The sequence below is a fragment of the Globicephala melas genome, chromosome 3 (assembly GCF_963455315.2).
Source record: "Globicephala melas chromosome 3, mGloMel1.2, whole genome shotgun sequence".
Lineage (NCBI taxonomy): Eukaryota > Metazoa > Chordata > Mammalia > Artiodactyla > Delphinidae > Globicephala > Globicephala melas.
In genome coordinates, this window is record NC_083316.1 from 119,174,102 (window position 1) to 119,194,713 (window position 20,612).

Here is a 20,612-nt window from a genome sequence, read left to right on the forward strand (position 1 = left end):
TCTTATAGTTTTCTGCACACAGGTCTTTTGTCTCCCTAGGTAGGTTTATTCCTAGGTATTTTATTCTTTTTGTTGCAGTGGTAAATGGGAGTGTTTCCTGACTTTCTGTTTCAGATTTTTCATCATTAGTGTATAGGAATGCAAGAGATTTCTGTGCATTAATTTTGTATCCTACAACTTTACCAAATTCATTGATTAGCTCTAGTAGTTTTCTGTTGATATATTTAGGATTCTCTATGTATAGTATCATCATCTGCAAACAGTGACAGTTTTACTTCTTCTTTTCTGATTTGCATTCCTTTTATTTCTTTTTCTTCTCTGATTGCCGTGGCTAGGACTTCCAAAACTATGTTGAATAATAGTGGCAGGAGTGGACATCCTTGCCTTGTTCCTGATCTTAGAGGAAATGCTTTCAGTTTTTCACCATTGAGAATGATGTTTGCTGTGGGTTTGTCGTATTTGGCCTTTATTAGGTTGAGGTAGGTTCCCTCTTTGCCCACTTTCTGGAGAGTTTTTACTCTAAATAGGTGTTGAATCTTGTCAAAAGCTTTTTCTGCATCTATTGAGATGATCATATGGTTTTTATCCTTCAATTTGTTAATAATGGTGTATAACATTGATTGATTTGTGTATATTGAAGAATCCTTGAATCCCTGGGATAAATCCCACTTGATCATGGTGTATGATCCTTTTAATATGTTGTTGGATTCTGTTTGCTAGTATTTTGTTGAGGGTTTTTGCATCTATATTCATCAGTGATATTGGTCTATAATTTTCTTTTTTTGTAGTATCTTTGTCTCATTTTGGTGTCAGGGTGATGGTGGCCTCATAGAATGAGTTTGGGAATGTTCCTTCCTCTGTAATTTTTGGGAAGAGTTTGAGAAGGACAGGTGTTAACTCTTCTCTAAATGTTTGATAGAAGTCACCTGTGAAACCATCTGGTCCTGGACTTTTGTTTGTTGGAAGATTTTAAATCACAGTTTCAATTTCATTACTTGTGATTTATTTGTTGATATTTTCTGTTTCTTCCTGGTTCAGTCTTGGAAGGTTATACCTTTCTAAGAATTTGTCCATTTCTTCCAGGTTGTCCATTTTATTGGCATAGAGTTGCTTGGAGTAGTGTTAGGATGCTCTCTATTTCTGTGATGTGTGTTGTAACTTCTCCTTTTTCATGTCTAATTTCATTGATTTGAGTCCTCTCCGTCTTTTTCTTGATGAGTCTGGCAGTTTATCGATTTTGCTTCTCTTCTCAAAGAACCGGCTTTTAGTTTTATTGATCCTTGCTATTGTTTTCATTGTTTCTATTTCATTTATTTCTGCTCTGATCTTTATGATTTCTTTCCTTCTGCTAACTTTGGGTTTTGTTTTTTCTTCTTTCTCTAGTTCCTTTAGGTGTAAGGTTAGATTGTTTATTTGACATTTTTCTTTTTTCTTGAGGTAGGCTTGTATTGCTATAAACTTCCCTCTTAAACTGCTTTTGCTGCATCCCATAGGTTTTGGGTCATCATGTTTTCATTGTCATTTGTCTCTAGGTATTTTTGATTTCCTCTTTGATTTCTTCAGTGATCTCTTGGTTATTTAGTAGCTTATTGTTTAGCCTCCATGTGTTTGTGTTTCTTTACGTTTTTTTCCCTGTAATTGATTTCTGATCTCATAGTGCTGTGGTCAGAAAAGATGCTTGATATGACTTCAGTTCTCTTAAATTTAGTAAGGCTTGATTCTGATCTATGTTGTGATCTATCCTGGAGAATGTGCTGTGTGCACTTGAGAAGAAAGTGTAATCTGCTGTTTTCGGATGGAAAGTCCTATAAATATCAATTAAAGCTAGCTGGTCTATTGTGTCATTTAAAGCTTGTGTTTCCTTGTTAATTTTATGTTTGGATGATCTATCCATTGGTGTTAATGTGGTGTTAAAAAGTCCCCCACTATTATTGTGTTACTGTTGATTTCCTCTTTTATAGCTGTTAGCAGTTGCCTTATGTATTGAGGTGCTCCTATGTTGGGTGCATATATATTTATAATTGTTACATCTTCTTCTTGGATTCATCCCTTGATCATTATGTAGTGTCCTTCCTTGTCTCTTGTAACATTCTTTATTTTAAAGTGTATTTTATCTGATATGAGTATTGCTACTCCAGCTTTCTTTTGATTTCCATTTGCATGGAATATCTTTTTCTGTACCCTCACTTTCAGTCTCTATGTGTCCCTAGGTCTGAAGTGCTTCTCCTGTAGACAGCATATATATGGGTCTTGTTTTTGTCTCCATTCAGTGAGCCTGTGTCTTTTGGTTGGAGCATTTAATCCATTCACGTTTAAGGTAATTATTGATATGTCTGTTCCTATTACCATTTTCTTAATTGTTATGGGTTTGTTTTTGTAGGTCCTTTTCTTCTCTTGTGTTTCCCACTTAGAGAAGTTCCTTTAGCATTTGTTGTAGGGCTGTTTTGGTGGTGCTGAATTCTCTTAGCTTTTGCTTGTCTGTAAAGCTTTTGATTTCTCCGTCAAATCTGAATGAGATCCTTGCTGGGTAGAGTAATCTTGGTTGTAGGTTCTTCCCCTTCATCACTTTATATATGTCTTGCCACTCCCTTCTGGCTTGTAGAGTTTCTGTTGAGAAATCAGCTGTTAACCTTATGGGCATTCCCTTATATGTTATTCGTCGTTTTTCCCTTGTTGCTTTCAATAATTTTTCTTTGTCTTTATTTTTTGTCAATTTGATTACTATGTGTCTCGGCATGTTTCTCCTTAGGTTTATCCTCCTGGGACTCTGCACTTCCTGGACTTGGGTGGCTATTTCCTTTCCCATGTTAGGGAAGTTTTCGACTATAATCTCCTCACATATTTTCTCGGGTCGTCTCTCTCTCTCTTCTCCTTCTGGGACCCCTATAATGCAAATGTTGTTGCATTTAATGTTGTCCCAGAGGTCTCTTAGGCTGTCTTCATTTCTTTTCATTCTGTTTTCTTTATTCTGTTCTGTGTCAGTGGATTCCACCATTCTGTCTTCCAGGTCACTTATCCATTCTTCTGCCTCAGGTATTCTGCTATTGATCCGTTCTAGTTTATTTTTCATTTCAGTTATTGTATAGTTCACTCTGTTCTTTAATTCTTCTAGGTGTTTGTTCTTTAATTCTTCTAGGTGTTTGTTAAACATTTCTTGCATCTTCTCAGTCTTTGCCTCCTTTCTTTTTCCAAGGTCCTGGATCATCTTTACTACCATTATTCTGAATTCTTTTTCTGGAAGGTTGCCTGTCTCCACTTCATTTAGTTGTTTTTCCTGGGTTTTATCTTGTTCCTTCATCTGGTAGATCGTCCTCTGCCTTTTCATTTTGTCTGTTTTTCTGTGAATATGGTTTCTGTTCCACAGGCTGCAGGATTGTAGTTCTTACTTCTGCTGTCTGCCCTCTGTGTGCTCTTTGCTTGACGGGTGTTTTTTGGGTGTCCCAAAGTGTCTCAAGCTGGCTGTGGTTTTCAGTTACTACTATACTTGTATTAATGGAAGTTTGTAGAATTACTGTTAAATTGGGTGGAAATTCTGTTCTTACATATTGGTTGTGTTGTTACAATTTTAATTACTGCTTAGCTTCTTTTGAGTTCTTTGTTGGTCACCAAGCTTTTTTTTCCTTTGGAAAGTGCGACTGGGTGGGGAAGGTCTATGAAGTTGTGGTTCAATACAGATCTAGTCTAGAAGACTCTGCCACTTGTTGGCTTTGTACCCTTTGGAAAGTTATTTAGCCTACAAGATGGTGTGAAGCGGAGGCAGTGGTAGTACCCCATCAGCTGGAGTATGATATAAAATAATTCATGTAAATGCTGAGTATGATGCCTGGCACATAATCGGTGGTGGAAAAGTGATTGTGGTGAGTAGTTACTTTTATATTTAACTGCCATTTAAGAAAACATTGAGAACTCTTGCTAAAGTTGACTTTAGATTTTATGCTTTCCATTAATCCTTTAATTAGTTTCATTTGGTTAAATTTCAATGCTAATGAGGCCAATGTCACTGTATCCCTCAAACCACATACCCATCCTTAGCCGTTTATCCCGTAGGGGATAAGTATTGATGTGAAGAGAAGGGAAGAGGAGGATTTGGTGATGTCACGTATGGCACTCGGTAAGTGCTGGGTAAACAAAGCCATTCCCACTTAGTGCTCTTCCTATGCCAACATCTGGCCTGGTGATGGTGATGAAGGGTCATCTTTACAGAATGCTCTGTGGGCCACAGAATTTGTATTCTACTCTCTGTGTTAAATGTTTTCTATTTATTGTCTTATTTAATTTTCACAGCGACCCTAAGAGATAGGGAACATTAATGTCCCTATTTTACACTAGCAAAGACTGAGGTTTAGAATTGTGAAGTGATTGGACTGTATAGCCAGTAACTGGTAGATCTGGACTTTGAACCGAAGCAGCAGATAAGCACAAATCTGTTACCCCTGACAAACAGTTTAAAAGAGCAAATCCTAGTGATGGTGGATCCATTGTGTCGCACAGAGCGGAGGGACAAAAATTATATCTGATGGTGTAGAACCAGCTTGGGCAGTGTTTTGGGGTGTGGGCCCGTAGCTCTGTTTTGTGTGTTCCCACATGTGCACATCCAAGGAACAAGCCGGTGGGAGGGGTTTAGATGTTCCAGGCTACTTGGAAGAGACCTCTGGGAATGACAAAGCTTAGGTGTGAATTCAAGTGCAGTTGAAAAATGAGCAACAGATTTTAGTGAATTTGCCCATGAATATATTTCTCCAACACTTTCATTTTGTGCTGATTTTGATCCAAAGCGTGATGTAGCCAAGTGCTAATGCAGTTGTGTGTCAGATGGAAAAGTGAGATTGCTTTTTCTGCTTATTGCTCTATTTATGCCTTTAATTTATAAGTTTAAAAAAATTTCCTTTCTGTGCTTTCTTGGTAAGGCCTGGATAATGGTAATAAAGGACACCCGTGGAAAAATTCTGGGAACCCAAATGACTCTGTAGTCTCTCTTAATTCTCTAGGGACACGTAAATTGAATTGGCTCAGCAGTGAACAGAATTGATTGCAAAATCACGTCTTAGTGCAGAGGGAGCATATCAAAGCTTTCCTCACCCTCCTTTGATTTAATTAAATTGTACTCCCATCATAGCTTCTGGGTGAGGACTCATAGAATTGCAGTACCCTGTGATTTGTATCAGAGACCTACTTTCCTGCCCTGGTGTTTATCTTCAGAATCGAGCCCTGTGGTTCAAAGAATATGAAGTGTTACTTCTGTGTTAGGTGCCAGCTGGTCACGTGGGTTAGTGGTGAATGCTTCAGGCTGGAATCAGAGGCCATTCCCAGTTTCATTTTCTCTCCAACTCGTGGCAGATTCTTTCTTCCAGTGACTCACCTTCCCTAGCTGCACAGACATCTCATCACCTTTAGCGTCGTCGTCGTCATCATCATCATCATCATCATCATCATCATCATTATCATCATGTCTTATGTATCACGTGGTTAGTGGTTAAGAGCTTGGGCTTTGGAGACAGACTGTAGGAGTTTCTGTCTGGATTCTGCCCAATTCCAGCTGCCTGACCTTGGGCAAGTGACCTAACCTCTCTAATGCCTCAGTTTTCTCATCTATATGTCAGGAATAATTAGGTTGGTGTGAGGACTAAACAAGATAAATGCATATAGAGTGCTCAGAGTGGTGTCTGACACATAATAAGGCTTTTGTCACCATCGTTTGTATTAATCCGTTATTGCTGTTGTAATTATTTTATAATGAATCTCAGATGGACCCTGATAACATAAAGTAAACATATGTAATTTGTATTCTCTGGAAACATGCACTTGAAAACAAGTGTTCATTGCTATGGATATTTAACAAATTCTCATGCACAGTGTTCAGCAGAAACTAGTGCATCTCTGAATGAAAGTACTATAGAAAGCCAGAGGGCTCAGAGACTTGCATGTGGCCAGGTCTTAGAGTACTCTGGCTAAACAGGATGGTTAGACTTTAGCTTAAGTTGGGTTGTTGAAACTGTGTATTAACTGATTTATTCTTCCTAGGAGCCATAATTCAGGAATTGTTGAGTGACTCATGTCCCCTTGAATTGATCCTGGAGACTTGAGTTCTGTCCTTTTAAGACAGAGGCTCTTGAGAGGCTTACTTGAAGGCATACAAACCTAAGATAACTCTACTAATCAATCCTAAGACAGAAGCCACTGCCAAAGAGACCTTTTATTTTAGGAAATTGCCCTTGTCTCTGAACCTCAGTCTGACATTAGTGGGCTGCTATGAGATCTAAAGAAGGTTTCCCCAGAACAGACAGAGCATTTCTAAATGGCAAATCACATGCCCTCTGCTTCTGCCAGAATGGAAGGTATTTACAAACCATAGGCTGCTGGTATGGCTTGGTAGTTGTGTGCATTTGCCACTGCCTGGAAAAGTAAATGACAGTTGGAACATCCCTACAACGGCAAGATAGACTAGTACACCACCTTCCAGCTTTGTGTCCTTGGACAAACTATGTAGCCTCTCTGGGCCTCAGGTTCCATACCTGTACAATGGGAATAACACTAGTACCTAACCCACAGGGTTGTTAAAAAGATTTGATGATGTCACGTATGGCACTTGGTAAGTGCTGGGTGAACAAAGCCATTGCCCCTTAGTGCTGTTCCCACGCCAGCATCTGGCCCGTGTGACGGTGAGGCTGCTCCCCCACCCCGGGCCTTCCTTGCTGGGCCATGTAGTCACGCAGTCCTGGCAGGCATGGTTTGCTAGCTTCATTTCAGACTCATTCTCCTTGGCTCATTTACCCAAACCAGACAGAGATTAATGGCCTGGCCTCGGAGGATCGGGCGGCACACGTTCCTGGTGCCTTTGGCTCATTGATATCGCCTCTCTGATTTGAGGAATGCCTGGGTGTTCCGGGACTGGGCCTCCTGAGCCCCAGGAAACATGAAAAGAAAGTAATTTGCTGCAAATTCACCTCCTAGTTAAGGAGGGCTGAAAGCCCTGTATTTTGTTGTTCCTTCTGGATTTTGCCATTTAGAAACAGGAGCAGGTTTCTCTGGGATAGGAAGTTTGAATTTAATGGGAGACATGAAGTGAGCAGGGATGGCTGGAAAAAATACTTGCCCAAATATTGTCTCTTCCCCTGTGTTTCCCTCACCTACCTGTCCCATTTTAGTGCATGCCATTGACCGTGAATGGCTGGTCCTCGCTATTACGAGGCTACTCACTTTGCTCTGCAGGATTGTTCCGCTGCCTCTCTCTTTGCCACATCCTCATCTCCTGCCCTTCTCTGTTGTGCACTAGTTGCCAAGCGCACTGGCCTTCCTCCCTCCAAAAGGCCATACCAGGGCTTCCCTGGTGGCGCAGTGGTTGAGAGTCCGCCTGCCGATGCAGGGGACGCGGGTTCGTGCCCCGGTCTGGGAAGATCCCACATGCCGCGGAGCGGCTGGGCCCGTGAGCCATGGCCGCTGAGCCTGCACGTCCGGAGCCTGTGCTCCGCAATGGGAGAGGGCGCAACAGTGAGAGGCCGGCATACCGCAATGAAAAATAAAAAGGCCATACCAGGCTCACAGTCTTTTGACTCCTTTTATGCATATAAACTGATGCCTTTTCATTCATCAGACAATAATGCTTGAAGTTCAGAAACCCCTTTATTCTCATCTTTCTGACCTTCAGTAAGTGTCCTGTGTGTCAGGAAATGAATAATGATCATAAAATGGAGTGGTTTGTTAAATTATCTGTTTGATAATTCAAAGACCTTCTTGGCTGACTCCTTCAGTTTATAGATGGGGCAGTAGAGACCTGCAGACGGTGAGAAACTTAACCCAGTGACACAAGGCAGTCGGGGGGCTGTGATGGAACTATTGCCCAGCTCTTGACCAGCGTCTCACCCATATTTCCTAGCAGGTAAAAAGTCCCCTTAGGGTGTCATGGCTCTTTTTTCAGAGATGCTTGGCTCTGTTCCTCAAAGGGTTAAATAAGTGGCTCTCAACCAACAGTGGCCATCACAATCATTTGGAATATCCTTTTTTATTTATTTTTTTAAGTTATGACCAGTTTCATGCTGTGCCTTTTCATACCTACAGAATCATAAGCACCAAAGAAAGATTTGGGCACTATGATTTTCTTTCTAAAGCAAAGGCTTTATTATCTTATTTAATAATGTCAGCATATCAGGGATTCGCAAACTATGGCCCACAGGCCAACTCCAGCTCACCACCTATTTTTGTATGGCCCATGAGCTCAACGTGGTATTCACAGATGAACATTTGCAATTGACTTGATGATGAAAAACATTTTGAACTCTATTTAAGCTAAATGTTATCCTTCCTCTATAAAAAATTCTATTCTTCTGATTAGTCAATCTGTATTTCAAAAAATTGTACTCCTTGGAAAAGATACTCCAAGTGGTTGTACTGACCACTCTTGCCTGAGAACCAGTTCTTTAACCCCTGGATGAACCAAGCCAAGCATCTCTGAAAAGAGCCATGAAACCCTGATTTCCACCTGCTAGGAATATTATACCTATATCTCAAAAACTTACTATATTTTGAATTTTGTCAAGAAAAAATTGCGGAAATTTGTCTTCTCTCTTGTTTTACAAGTACCTGTATAATATCATTGATTTGACTTTTGCCTCCTGGCCTGCAAAGCCTAAAATATTTACCAACCTGTCCTTTACAAGAAAAAGCTTGCCAGCTCTTTCAGTGTGTCATTGTTTTTTATTGGGGTACATTCCCTTTTATGAATTCTGTAAATCATTAAAGCGTTTTCTATTGTAAAAGTAATATATTCTCCTTATAACATTCAAATTTATGGAAGTATATGAAGTAAAAAATGATTGGTCTCATTCCCCAGTGTTAGCACTTAAGAGTTTGTAATGTATCTCTGTCCAGACTTTGCCACGTACTAGCTGTGAGACCTTAGTTAACCTCTCTAAGCCTTTCAAATTCTCCATCTGTAAAACAGTGATAATAACCGTTCCTACCCAACAGAATTGTTGCATAGATAATTTGAGATAATTCATGTGAATTGCTTAGCACGTTGCCTGGTGTGCAGTTAATGCTTAATGATTTGTAACTAATTACATTTTTTTCTTCCTTTTTAGTTTATATACAAACATAAATTTGGGGTTTTATTAAAGGAGGAATATGATTTTTTTTTTTTAACAATAAAGTTCCAGAGGTGGTTCTGATGTGCACACACTTAAGAGCTGAAGTAAATACTGGGATGTAGGTAATTATAGAAGGGATTTCTATTTGGGGGCCAGAATTGCCTTCCATTGGTCTAGCACAAACCAGGGAAAAGGAAGAGGTAATGGTTTTCTTCAGCGAACCTGTAGGGTAGTATAAAATTCACACAAGTAAATGTTATTTCTGTTTTCCAGGTCTACAACTCGAACAAAGACAGCCAGAGCGAAGGGAGTAAGTATATTGCTTGGATACTTTTCTACGGGTGGGGGTGGGCCTGGGCCTGGAGAAGTTGCTATTCTGGGGAAGAACCACCAGGAGGTGCTGTGGGCATGTTGGGTCTCCCCATTCCTCCAGTGCAGCCGAGCTACTTCTGCTCCAGTTTACGGCGTCAGTGACTCCAGGACGGTCAGTGAGCCCGACTGGCAAGGCCGTGATGACATCTTGCACTGTATAACCCTTCACACTGTACAAAGAATTTTTATGTACATTATCTCAGTTAATCCTTTGTTGTCTTAAGAATGTAGCTCCAGTCACCACTTAAAAGTCACTTAATCCGATAACACCCAGCTCCCCCAGCGCCCTGTCCTGTGGGAAGCCAGAATTGACTTTGCCTCCCTCACAGTCTCGCTCCAAGCACTGGAGAGCCAGAACCATCTTAGTGATCGCTTAGTAACTAACTCTGTGTTCCTTGTTGCCACTTTGGGGAGCTAAGAGTGGAGACGAAGAACTCTGTAATAATATTCCTCTTTCCTGGGAGTGACTCTGGGCGGCCTGTGTAGAATATACAGCACATTTCCCCTGCTACTGGCTCGGAGCACTCTGGTTAATCATGATTTCCAAGGGCACCTGTAACCTTGTAAAGATGATGGGATTAAAATGAAACCGCTATTGCTAGAGTGTTTGGGCTGATTATCTCCTTGGTGCACAGGGGAAAAAACAAATTCCTGCCACGTTGCTACCAGAGTACAAAGGAAATTCTGTCCCCTTGCCTCAGATTTGCTTTGTAAGATCCACTTGGAAAAAAAATTCCAAGATAGCCCTACCGTGAATTCCAATAGTGTCAGTAAAACAGTACCTCTTCATGTGGACAAAAGGATGAGCTGTTTTTAGTGTGTGTGAAATCCATTATAGGACAGAGATTTTCTCTCTTTCATTCCTTCCAAAATACAGATTCTACCAGAAGTTTTAAATAAAATATTAAGTAATTTGGAATGGTTGCTATTGGTAGGTTAAGAGGCCTTTGGGAGAGGAAAAAATGTTTCTTTTTTTTTCTTCAGGAATTGAACAAGGGGAAATTTTTTTCAAATAAATATTCAAGGAAACAAGTCATTCCCCCCGCCCCCCGCCCGTGTCAGGTGGGATTGTTTTAGAATATCTGAAATCAACTCTGGTTAACTTGGCCTAAAATAACAGTACAATAATAATAATAATAATAACGAAGGAATACAGAAGGCTTCAGTGTAACTCACAGTAAGGTAGGAAGACCTGAAGAACCAAGGCTTGAAAACAGACCAGTTCTGGAGACCCAGGGACCAATGAGAAAGGGTCTTCTGGGTGATATTTGCAGGATGATAAAGCCCTTAAACTCTTTTTTAGTCCTTACCTCACTCTTCTGAAGGTCCAGTTCCCAGGAAAGATAGCATCAAGGTGGTCTAGCTGTGGCCTACCCAGGGGAAGACAACACACCTTGATCGATGGTTTCAACAGTATTCATAAAATGGGAGCAGGGTGGTTTACCAAAGGGAGATCGGGGAAGCCACCGGGACAAGAGAGTATAGATGCCAAGCAGGGTGAAATAACAGATGCCCACACCATGCCCTAACCTGGGAGACACTTCTGTCATGAAGGACCCAGGAACTGTGGGGGACGAGATGCATATGAATGGAGAACCAGCCCCCCCTTCACCCCACACCAAAAGTTTGCCTGTAACTTTTGACCTTACGAACCTACTTCTCTCTCCTTGAGATAAGTGCCACTAGATTTGAAAGATGACCATGACTCTGCTGGTGGCCATAGCAGCTGGTTGTACTGTTTTGTAAGGCCTTTGGGGCATATGTGTCGGAAGCCTTTAAAATGTAAATATCCTTTGACCCAGTGATTTGTCCTAAAGGATAGGCTGGAGTGCAAAGATGTTTCTGTAAAAAAAGTTCACTGGAGCATCGGTAATAATAGTGAAGAATTGGAGACCATCTAAATGTTCAATAGGAAGTCCATTAAAAATATCATAAAGTACTATGTAGCCTTCAAAAAGAACGAGAGATCTTGGTATATTTGCAGAAATGGTATCCACAGTATACTGTTCATTGAGTTTTTAAAAAATTCAGGTGGTAGAACCATGCATTTATTAAAATAAATTAGTTGACTCATCTAGATACATTGATAGAAAAAAAGTCTGGAAATACATTTATCATTAAACTCTTACTCAGGATAGAGGGCAGATTATTGCGAGACACTGACCTTCTACTTTAAATATTCTGTGTACTTTGCATTGTCGACAAAGAGTATGTATTTTACAATAATGGCGATTAATAGGTAGCATTTATTGACTGCTTACTGTGTTTCAGCGTGTTTTATCCACATTAGCTCATTTAAAGCTCACAGCACTGACTGAGGTAGGTGCTTTTGACCTACTTTGTAGATTAGGAAATTGAGGTTGGTGAACTCAGGAGATATGATTTAATCTGAGTTCTGTCTGATTCTAACATCTTTGCTGTCAACCATGAGAATATTCTACCTCCCTAGGAAAAGAACGATACAGAAAGTTCTATCTTGGGAAACACAGACATTTGCAACATTTTGCTTCCGGCATCCCGTTATCCACAGGGTGCAGAGAGTTGGCTGCCTCGAGTCTCTGATGATTCTTCAATGGCTTATTACACTTTCATTTAGGAAGTGGGAAAGAAAAATGTGTTAAACATACTGCCCACTTTTCCAGGAGTACTTTTGATAGAAACAGCTTTTCTAGGGTATTGCTATTCTTTTTTTTTTTTAAATAAATTTATTTATCTTTGGCTGTGTTGGGTCTTTGTTGCTGCTTGTGGGCTTTCTTTAGTTTCGGCAAGCTGGGGCTACTCTTCATTGCAGTGCACAGGCTTCTCATTGCGGTGGCTTCTCTGTTGCGGAGCACGGGCTCTAGGCGCATGGGCTTCAGTAGTTGTGGCACATGGGCTTAGTTGCTCCGCGGCATGTGGGATCTTCCTGGACCAGGGCTCGAACCCATGTCCCCTGCATTGGCAGGTGGATTCTTCAACCACTGTGCCACCAGGGAAGTCCCGGGTATTACAATTCTAAAAGATGTTCTGTTCACTGATTTCCAAGCTGGCAAAACCAGAGGACTGTTCTGGGTTGGTGCTTCCTCCCGTCCTTTGGCAGTAGGAACCCCTCTTCACATCACACAAGCCTTAGCTTTGCTTCCCCTCCCCTCCAGAGCGCTTGTCCCTTTCGTATTCCTCATGGCAGTGATTTGCAGTTTCACTGCGCTCATCGCCACAGGTGGTGCTATTGCCCAGGGTCTGATTGTTCTGCAACTCTGTTTATATGACAGTCAAAACTTTTTTAAAGGTAAGAAGTCAATCTGATAGGAATTTAAGAGCGGGACATCGCACTTTTCACCTTTAATAGCCATTTACAAATGTCTAGCATTTTCCTTTCTAGAAAATATTTTGGTGGGAATTTCAATGCCAACATTTTATCACAGAACCAGAATGTTTTCAAGAGACAGGTAGCAAAAGGGAATTCCGTTGGGGACACTTCTGAATTTGTTGCTTTTCTCTTGAAGTTTCTCTCAGGCCGTACAGTGCCTGTGGGGTATAAGACAGGACCATAAATAATGTCTGGCAGCTGCTGGTATTTTCCAAGTGGCCCAGTTGCCAGGAGAGGATGGCAGCAGATAAATACATGCACACTTCTTTGCAGAGCCTTTTTCACCTCCTCTTTCTTCTCTGTTTGGATCTCAGGTACAGTGACTGAAATAATCCCCGGTTTGTGACACATGATCATCACAGGCCCCTCCCTTCCGCCCTTCATTCATTCGTTTATTCATTCACTCACTCCCTTTTAGTTCTTTTCCCACCTCCTATTCCTGTCCTCCCCTTCACCGTTCTAATGTGTACCTTTCAAGTGTATTCTTGGACAATGAGTATCTTTTATCTCCCTGTGGTTTTTTTTTTTTTGTTTGCGGTACGCAGGTTGTGGCCTCTCCCGTTGCGGAGCACAGGCTCCGGACGCACAGGCTCAGCGGCCATGGCTTACGGGCCCAGCTGCTCCACGGCACGTGGGATCTTCCCAGACCGGGGCACGAACCCACCTCCCCTGCATCGGCAGGCGGACTCTCAACCACTGCGCCACCAGGGAAGCCCTATTTTTGTTTTATTTTTGGCTGCATTGGGCCTTCGTTGCTGCACACGGGGGCTACTCTTTGTTGCGGTGCACAGGCTTCTCATTGCGGTGGCTTCTCTTGTTGCGGAGCACGGGCTCTAGGCGCACAGGCTTCAGTAGTTGCAGCTCACGGGCTCTAGAGCACAGGCTCAGTAGTTGTGGCGCACGGGCTTAGTTGCTCCGTGGCATATGGGATCTTCCCGGACCAGGGATCAAACCTGTGTCCCCTGCATTGGCAGGCAGATTCTTAACTGCTGCGCCACCAGAGAAGTCCCTATCTGTATGTCTTATTTGGAGAAATGTCTATTTAGAAATGTTCTAACTTCATTGGTTTACATACAGCTGGGAAAATTGACACTTTTATAATACTAAGTCACCTCCTTCAAGAGCTTTGAATGTCTTTCCATTTATTCAGACCTTTACTTTTCTGCCTAGAAGTCTTCTGTTTTCTTGGTTAGGTTAATCTCTACATACTAAATTCAAAAACCGATCTGCTATTTTTGGCAGTCGTGTGAGCTGCTCAACCGTGGATCCGGCTGCCATCAGGAACCTTACCTTGCTTTGTTTCTGGAATGTCAGGAATATACATCAGTGACACTGAGTTTTCTCTAGTTGGTCAAATTCTTACCCAGTAGTGGAGGGAAGGGAAAAGATGGGAGTAAGAATAGACAGAGAAGAAGAAAGTCTGGTTTGTTGCTTCCTAAGCTTCTTTACTGAGGTGATCACACCAGTGTCAATCATTCTAAACGGCAAATGACTGTCGTTGATTTTCCCCTTTATTATTACAAAGAACAGGACTCTTCCCTGGGCAGGGACCCCTCCTCTTCCCATCTTACCCTTTGCCACCTTAATGTGTATCTCCTGAGTCTACATGTCCTGTTTCTTGCTTTACGTTGGCTGCAGTTGTGAGATTTACTCCCCAAAGGCTCTATGAGAATTGGTTCATTCTCCTTTGAAATGAGCCCAGGTCAGAAGCAGAAGGGGGAGCTAGGAAGGGACCTATTGTCAGCCCCGCTGCTGTGGTCCTGTAGTCCCACCTGAGAGACAGTTGGGAAGCTGAGAACTTGTCAGAGAGGGTACACAGTCCGGTGCATGAGAGCAAGGGAAAGGCAGGCTTTTCTAGGGTGAGTTCGTCTTTACCAAGTTTGAAGTTTTAAATAATAAATGTCACCGCCAGCTTAGCTCTGAAAAGATTAGCTTGTTTACAGAAATGCTGCTCTTCCGCTGCTTTGCCAGCTGTTTGGAGACTGACAGACTGAGACAGAGAGGGATGTCTCCTAATCTTGGCTTCTAGTGCCACTTCCCTTACTGTGAGTATTAACTCGAATTCCATGGGTCAGTCGGGTCATTTAAAAGGAATATGCCCGAGTTGCCCTAGGTGTGCCTTGTCACACACTGTTGGCTCCAGAGGGCTTTTCAGAAGAATATTGCAGCCATTTTCTCTGCTTCCTACTCTTGTTGAACATGTTCTTTGCATCGACCTGAACCTCTCACTAGACTTAACTGTAGGAGTCCAGGCTTCATTCAACTAATACCTCTTGGAATTCTTAAGGACCATGGCGCTGGGTGACATGAGTACTGAGGGGTGAGGACACCAACCAGCTTTACAGTTGCCTCTACCTTTAAGGAGTATATGGTCTGCTGATGGGGTTAAGACCCCTGGGAGATGATAGACCAATGGCCCATCACACGTGTGTGTGTGTGTAGTACCTGTGCTCTCTGCAGATGCACTCATGTGCAGACAGGTGCCCACAGCCAACTGGAATGGGCTTCAGTCTAGGCTAGAAAGGCTTAAAAAGTGCCCTCCCTTCTCTCCAGAAGAAGGAAATATAATTCTTCCTCTTTGCTTCCCAGTCTTAATTCCTTCATTCCTTCCAGTTTGTTTTTTATTTATTTTTTTATACAGCAGGTTCTTATTAGTTATCCATTTTGTACATATTTATTTTATTTTTAGCTACGTTCGGTCTTCGTTGCTGCGCTTGGGCTTTCTCTAGCTGTGGTGAGTAGGGGCCACTCTTCGTTGGGGTGCACGGGCTTCTCATTGCGGTGGCTTCTCTTGTTGCAAAGCACAGGATCTAGGTGCACAGGCTTCAGTAGTCGTGGCTCGCAGGCTCTAGAGCACAGGCTCAGTAGTTGTGGCACACGAGCTTAGTTGCTCCGCGGCATGTGTGATCTTCCCGGACCAGGGCTCGAACCTGTGTCCCCTGCATTGGCAGGCGGATTCTTAACCACAGTGCCACCAGGGAAGCCCAGTATATTTTCTTAATATAATCACTCCTATGCATTTTTAAATAGCTGAGATTATTTTTTATGGTTTTCTTTTTAATTTAATTTAGTTTATTTTTTATACAGCATGTTCTCAGTCATCCATTTTATACAGCATGTTCTCAGTCATCCATTTTATATACATCAGTGTGCACATGTCAATCCCAATCTCCCAATTCATCACACCACCACCACGCCACACCACTTTCTCCCCTTGGTGTCGGTATGTTTGTTCTTTACATCTGTGTCTCAATTTCTGCCCTGCAAACCGGTTCATCTGTACCATTTTTCTAGGTTCCACATATATGCGTTAATATACGATATTTGTTTTTCTCTTTCTGACTTACTTCACACTGTATGACAGTCTCTAGATCCATCCACGTCTCTACAAGTGACCCAATTTCGTTACTTTGTATGGCTGATTAATATTCCATTGTATATAAGTACCACATCTTCTTTATCCATTCATCTGTCGATGGGCATTTAGGTGGCTTCCATGACCTGGCTGTTGTAAATAGTGCTGCAGTGAACTTTGGGGTTTATGTGTCTTTTTGAATTATGGTTTTCTCTGGGTATATGCCCAGTAGTGGAATTGCTGGGTCATATGGTAACTCTATTTTTAGTTTTTTAAGGAACCTCCATACTGTTCTCCATAGTAGCTGTATCAATTTACATTCCCACCAAGAGTGCCAGAGGATTCTTTTTTCTCCACACCCTCTCCAGCATTTGTTGTTTATAGATTTTCTGATGATGCCCATTCTAAATGGTGTGAGGTGATACCTCATTGTAGTTTAGATTTGCATTTCTCTAATAATTAATGATGTTGACCAGCTTTTCATGTGCTTCTTGGCCATTTGTTTGTCTTCTTTGGAGAAACGTCTATTTAAGTCTTCTGCCCATTTTTTGATTGGGTTGTTTGCTTTTTTAATATTGAGCTGCATGAGCTATGTATATACTTTGGAGATTAATTCTTTGTTGATTTGTCTGCAAATATTTTCTCCCATTCTGAGGGTTGTCTTTTCGTCTTGTTTGTAGTTTCCTTTGCTTTGAAAAACGTTTTAAGATTCACTAGGTCCCCTTTGTTTATTTTTGTTTTTATTTCCATTACTCTAGGAGGTGGATCAAAAAATATCTTGCTGTGATTTATGTCAAAGATTGTTCTTCCTATATTTTCCTCTAAGAGTTTTATAGTGTCCAGTCTTAAATTTAGGTCTCTAATCCATTTTGAGTTTATTTTTGTGTATGGTTTTAGGGAGTGTTCTAATTTCATTCTTTTACATGTAGCTGTCCAGTTTTCCCAGCACCACTTATTGAAGAGCCTGTCTTTTCTCCATTGTATGTCCTTGCCTCCCTTGTCATAGATTAGTTGACCACAGGTGCGTGGGTTTATCTCGGGGCTTTCTATCCTGTTCCATTGATCTATTTTTCTGTTTTTGTGCTAGTACCATATTGTCTTGATTACTGTAGCTTTGTAGTATAGTCTGAAGTCAGGGAGTCTGATTCCTCCAGCTCTGTTTTTTTCCCTCAAGACGGCTTTGGCTATTCGGGGTCTTTTGTGTCTCTATACACATTTTAAGATTTTTTATTCTAGTTCTGTAAAAAATGCCATTAGTATTTGATAGGGATTGCATTGAATCTGTAGATTGCTTTGGGTAGTATAGTCATTTTCACAGTATTAATTCTTTCAATCCAAGAACATGGTACATCTCTCCATCTGTTGGTTACATCTTTAATTTCTTTCAGCAGTGCCTTATAGTTTTCTGCATACAGGTCTTTTGTCTCCGTACATAGGCTTATTCCAAGGTATTTTATTCTTTTTGTTGCAGTGGTAAATGGGAGTGTTTCCTTAATTTCTCTTTCAGATTTTTCATCATTAGTGTATGGGAATGCAAGAGATTTCTGTGCATTAATTTTGTATCCTGCAACTTTACCAAATTCATTGATTAGCTCTAGTGGTTTTCTGGTAGCATCTTTAGGATTCTCTATGTATAGTATCATGTCATCTGCAAACAGTGACAGTTTTACTTCTTCTTTTCCGATTTGTATTCCTTTTATTTCTTTTTCTTCTCTGTTTGCCATGGCTAAGACTTCCAAAACTATGTTGAATAATAGTGGCATGAGTGGACATCCTTGTCTTGTTCCTGATCTTAGAGGGAATGCTTTCAGTTTTTCACCATTGAGAATGATATTTGCTGTGGGTTTATTATGTTGAGGTAGGTTCCCTCTATGCCCACTTTCTGGAGAGTTATTATCATAAATGGGTGTTGAATTTTGTCAAAAGCTTTTTCTGCATCTATTGAGATGATCATATGGTTTTTCTTCTTCAGCTTGTTAATATGGTGTATCACCTTGATTGATTTGCGTATATTGAAGAATCCTTGCATCTCTGGGATAAATCCCACTTGATCATGGTGTATCATCCTTTTAATGTGTTGTTGGATTCTGTTGGCTAGTATTTTGTTGAGGATTTTTGCATCTATATTCATCAGTGATATTGGTCTGTAATTTTCTTTTTTTGTGATATCTTTGTCTGGTTTTGGTATCAGGGTGATGGTGGCCCCATAGAATGAGTTTGAGAGTGTTCCTTCCTCCACAATTTTTTAGAAGAAATTAAGAGGGATGGGTGTTAGCTCTTCTCTAAATGTTTGATAGAATTCACCTGTGAAGCCATCTGGTCCTGGACTTTTGTTTGTTGGAAGATTTTTAATCACACTTTCAATTTCATTACTTGTGATTGGTCTGTTCATATTTTCTATTTCTTCCTGGTTCAGTCTTGGAAGGTTATACCTTTCTAAGAATTTGTCCATTTCTTCCAGGTTGTCCTTTTTTTTTTTTTTTGCGGTACGCGGGCCTCTCACTGCTGTAGCCTCTCCCGTTGCGGAGCGCAGGCTCACGGGCCATGGCTCATGGGCCTAGCCGCTCTGCGGCATGTGGGATCTTCCCAGACCACGGCACGAACCCGTGTCCCCTGCATCGGCAGGCTGACTCTCAACCACTGTGCCACCACGGAAGCCCTAGGTTGTCCATTTTATTGGCATAGAGTTCCTTGTAGTAGTGTTAGGATGCTTTTTATTTCTGCAGTGTCTGTTGTAACTTCTCCTTTTTCATTTCTAATTTTATTTATTTGAGTCCTCTCCCTCTCTTTCTTGATGAGTCTGGCTAATGGTTAATCAATTTTGTTTATCTTCTCAAAGAACGAGCTTTTAGTTTTATTGATCCTTGCTATTGTTTTCTTTGTTTTTATTTCATTTATTTCTGCTCTGATCTTTATGATTTCTTTCCTTCTGCTAACTTTGGGTTTTGTTCATTCTTCTTCCTCTAGTCCCTTTAGGTGTAAGGTTAGATTGTTTATTTGAGATTTTTCTTGTTTCTTGAGATAGGCTTGTATTGCTATAAACTTCTCTCTTGGAACTGCTTTTCCTGCATCCCATAGGTTTTGGATCGTCGTGTTTTCATTGTCATTTGTCTCTAGGTATTTTTTGATTTCCTCTTTGATTTCTTCAGTGATCTCTTGGTTATTTAGTAATGTATTGTTTAGCCTCCATTTGTTTCTATTTCTTACAGATATTTTTCCTGTAATTGATATCTGCTCTTACAGTGTTGCGGTCTGAAAAGATACTTGATATGATTTGAATTTTCTTATATTTACCAAGGCTTGATTTGTGACACAAGCTATTATCTATCCTGGAGAATGTTCCATGAGCACTTGAGAAGAAGGTGTATTCTGTTGTTTTTGGTTGGAATGTCCTGTAAATATCAATTAAGTCCATCTTGTTTAATGTATCAGTTAAACCTTGTGTTTTCCTTATTTATTTTCATTTTGGCTGATCTGTCTACTGGTGTAAGTGAGATGTTAAAGTCCCCCACTATTATTGTGTTACTGTCGATTTCCTTTTTTATAGCTGTTAGCAGTTGTCTTATGTATTGAGGTGCTCCTATGTTGGGTGCATATATATTTACAATTGTTATCTTCTTCTTGGATTGATCCCTTGATTATTATGTAGTGTCCTTCCTTGTCTGTTGTAACATTCTTTATTTTAAAGTCTATTTTATCTGATATGAGTATTGCTACTCCAGCTTTCTTTTGATTTCCATTTGCATGGAATATCTTTTTCCATCCCCTCACTTTCAGTCTGTATGCGTCCCTAGGTCTGAAGTGCTTCTCTTGTAGACAGCATATATATGGGTCTTGTTTTTGTCTCCATTCAGCGAGCCTGTGTCTTTTGGTTGGAGCATTTAATCCATTCATGTTTAAGGTAATTATCAATATGTATGTTCCTATTACCATTTTCCTAATTGTTAAGGGTTTGTGTTTTATGTTCTTTTCTTCTGTGGTGTTTCCCACTTAGAGAAGTTCCTTTAGCATTTGTTGTAGAGCTGTATTGGTGATGCTGAATTCTCTTAGCTTTTGCTTGTCTGTAAAGCTTTTGATTTCTCCGTCAAATCTGAATGAGATCCTTGTTGGGTAGAGTAATCTTGGTTGTAGGTTCTTCCCCTTCATCACTTTAAATATGTTATGCCACTCCCTTCTGGCTTGTACAGTTTCTGCTGAGAAATCAGCTGTTAACCTTATGGGCGTTCCCTTGTATTTTATTTGTCGTTTTTCCCTTGTTGCTTTCAATAATTTTTCTTTGTCTTTAATTTTTGTCAATTTGATTACTGTGTGTCTCGGTGTGTTTCTCCTTAGGTTTATCCTCCTGGGACTCTCTGCACTTCCTGGCCTTGGGTGCCATTTCCTTTCCCATGTTAGGGAAGTTTTCTACTATAATCTCTTCAAATATTTTCTTGGGTCCTTTCTCTCTCTCTTC

The 20,612-nt window shown here is 40.8% G+C and overlaps 1 protein-coding gene across 8 annotated transcripts in view; it reads left to right on the plus strand.

Moving 5' to 3' along the window:
- Positions 1–20,612, plus strand: part of ARHGAP26 (Rho GTPase activating protein 26) — a 470,178-nt gene that overhangs the window by 238,270 nt on the left and 211,296 nt on the right. For all 8 annotated transcript variants that reach the window (XR_004036031.3, XM_030841061.3, XM_060296385.2 and 5 more), the window contains one exon: positions 9,357–9,393. Coding sequence is in view for 7 of the 8 variants with exons in the window: in XM_030841061.3 (XP_030696921.1) it covers positions 9,357–9,393 (37 nt within the window). In the remaining variant the exon portion in view is untranslated. The remainder of the gene's footprint in view (positions 1–9,356; positions 9,394–20,612) is intronic.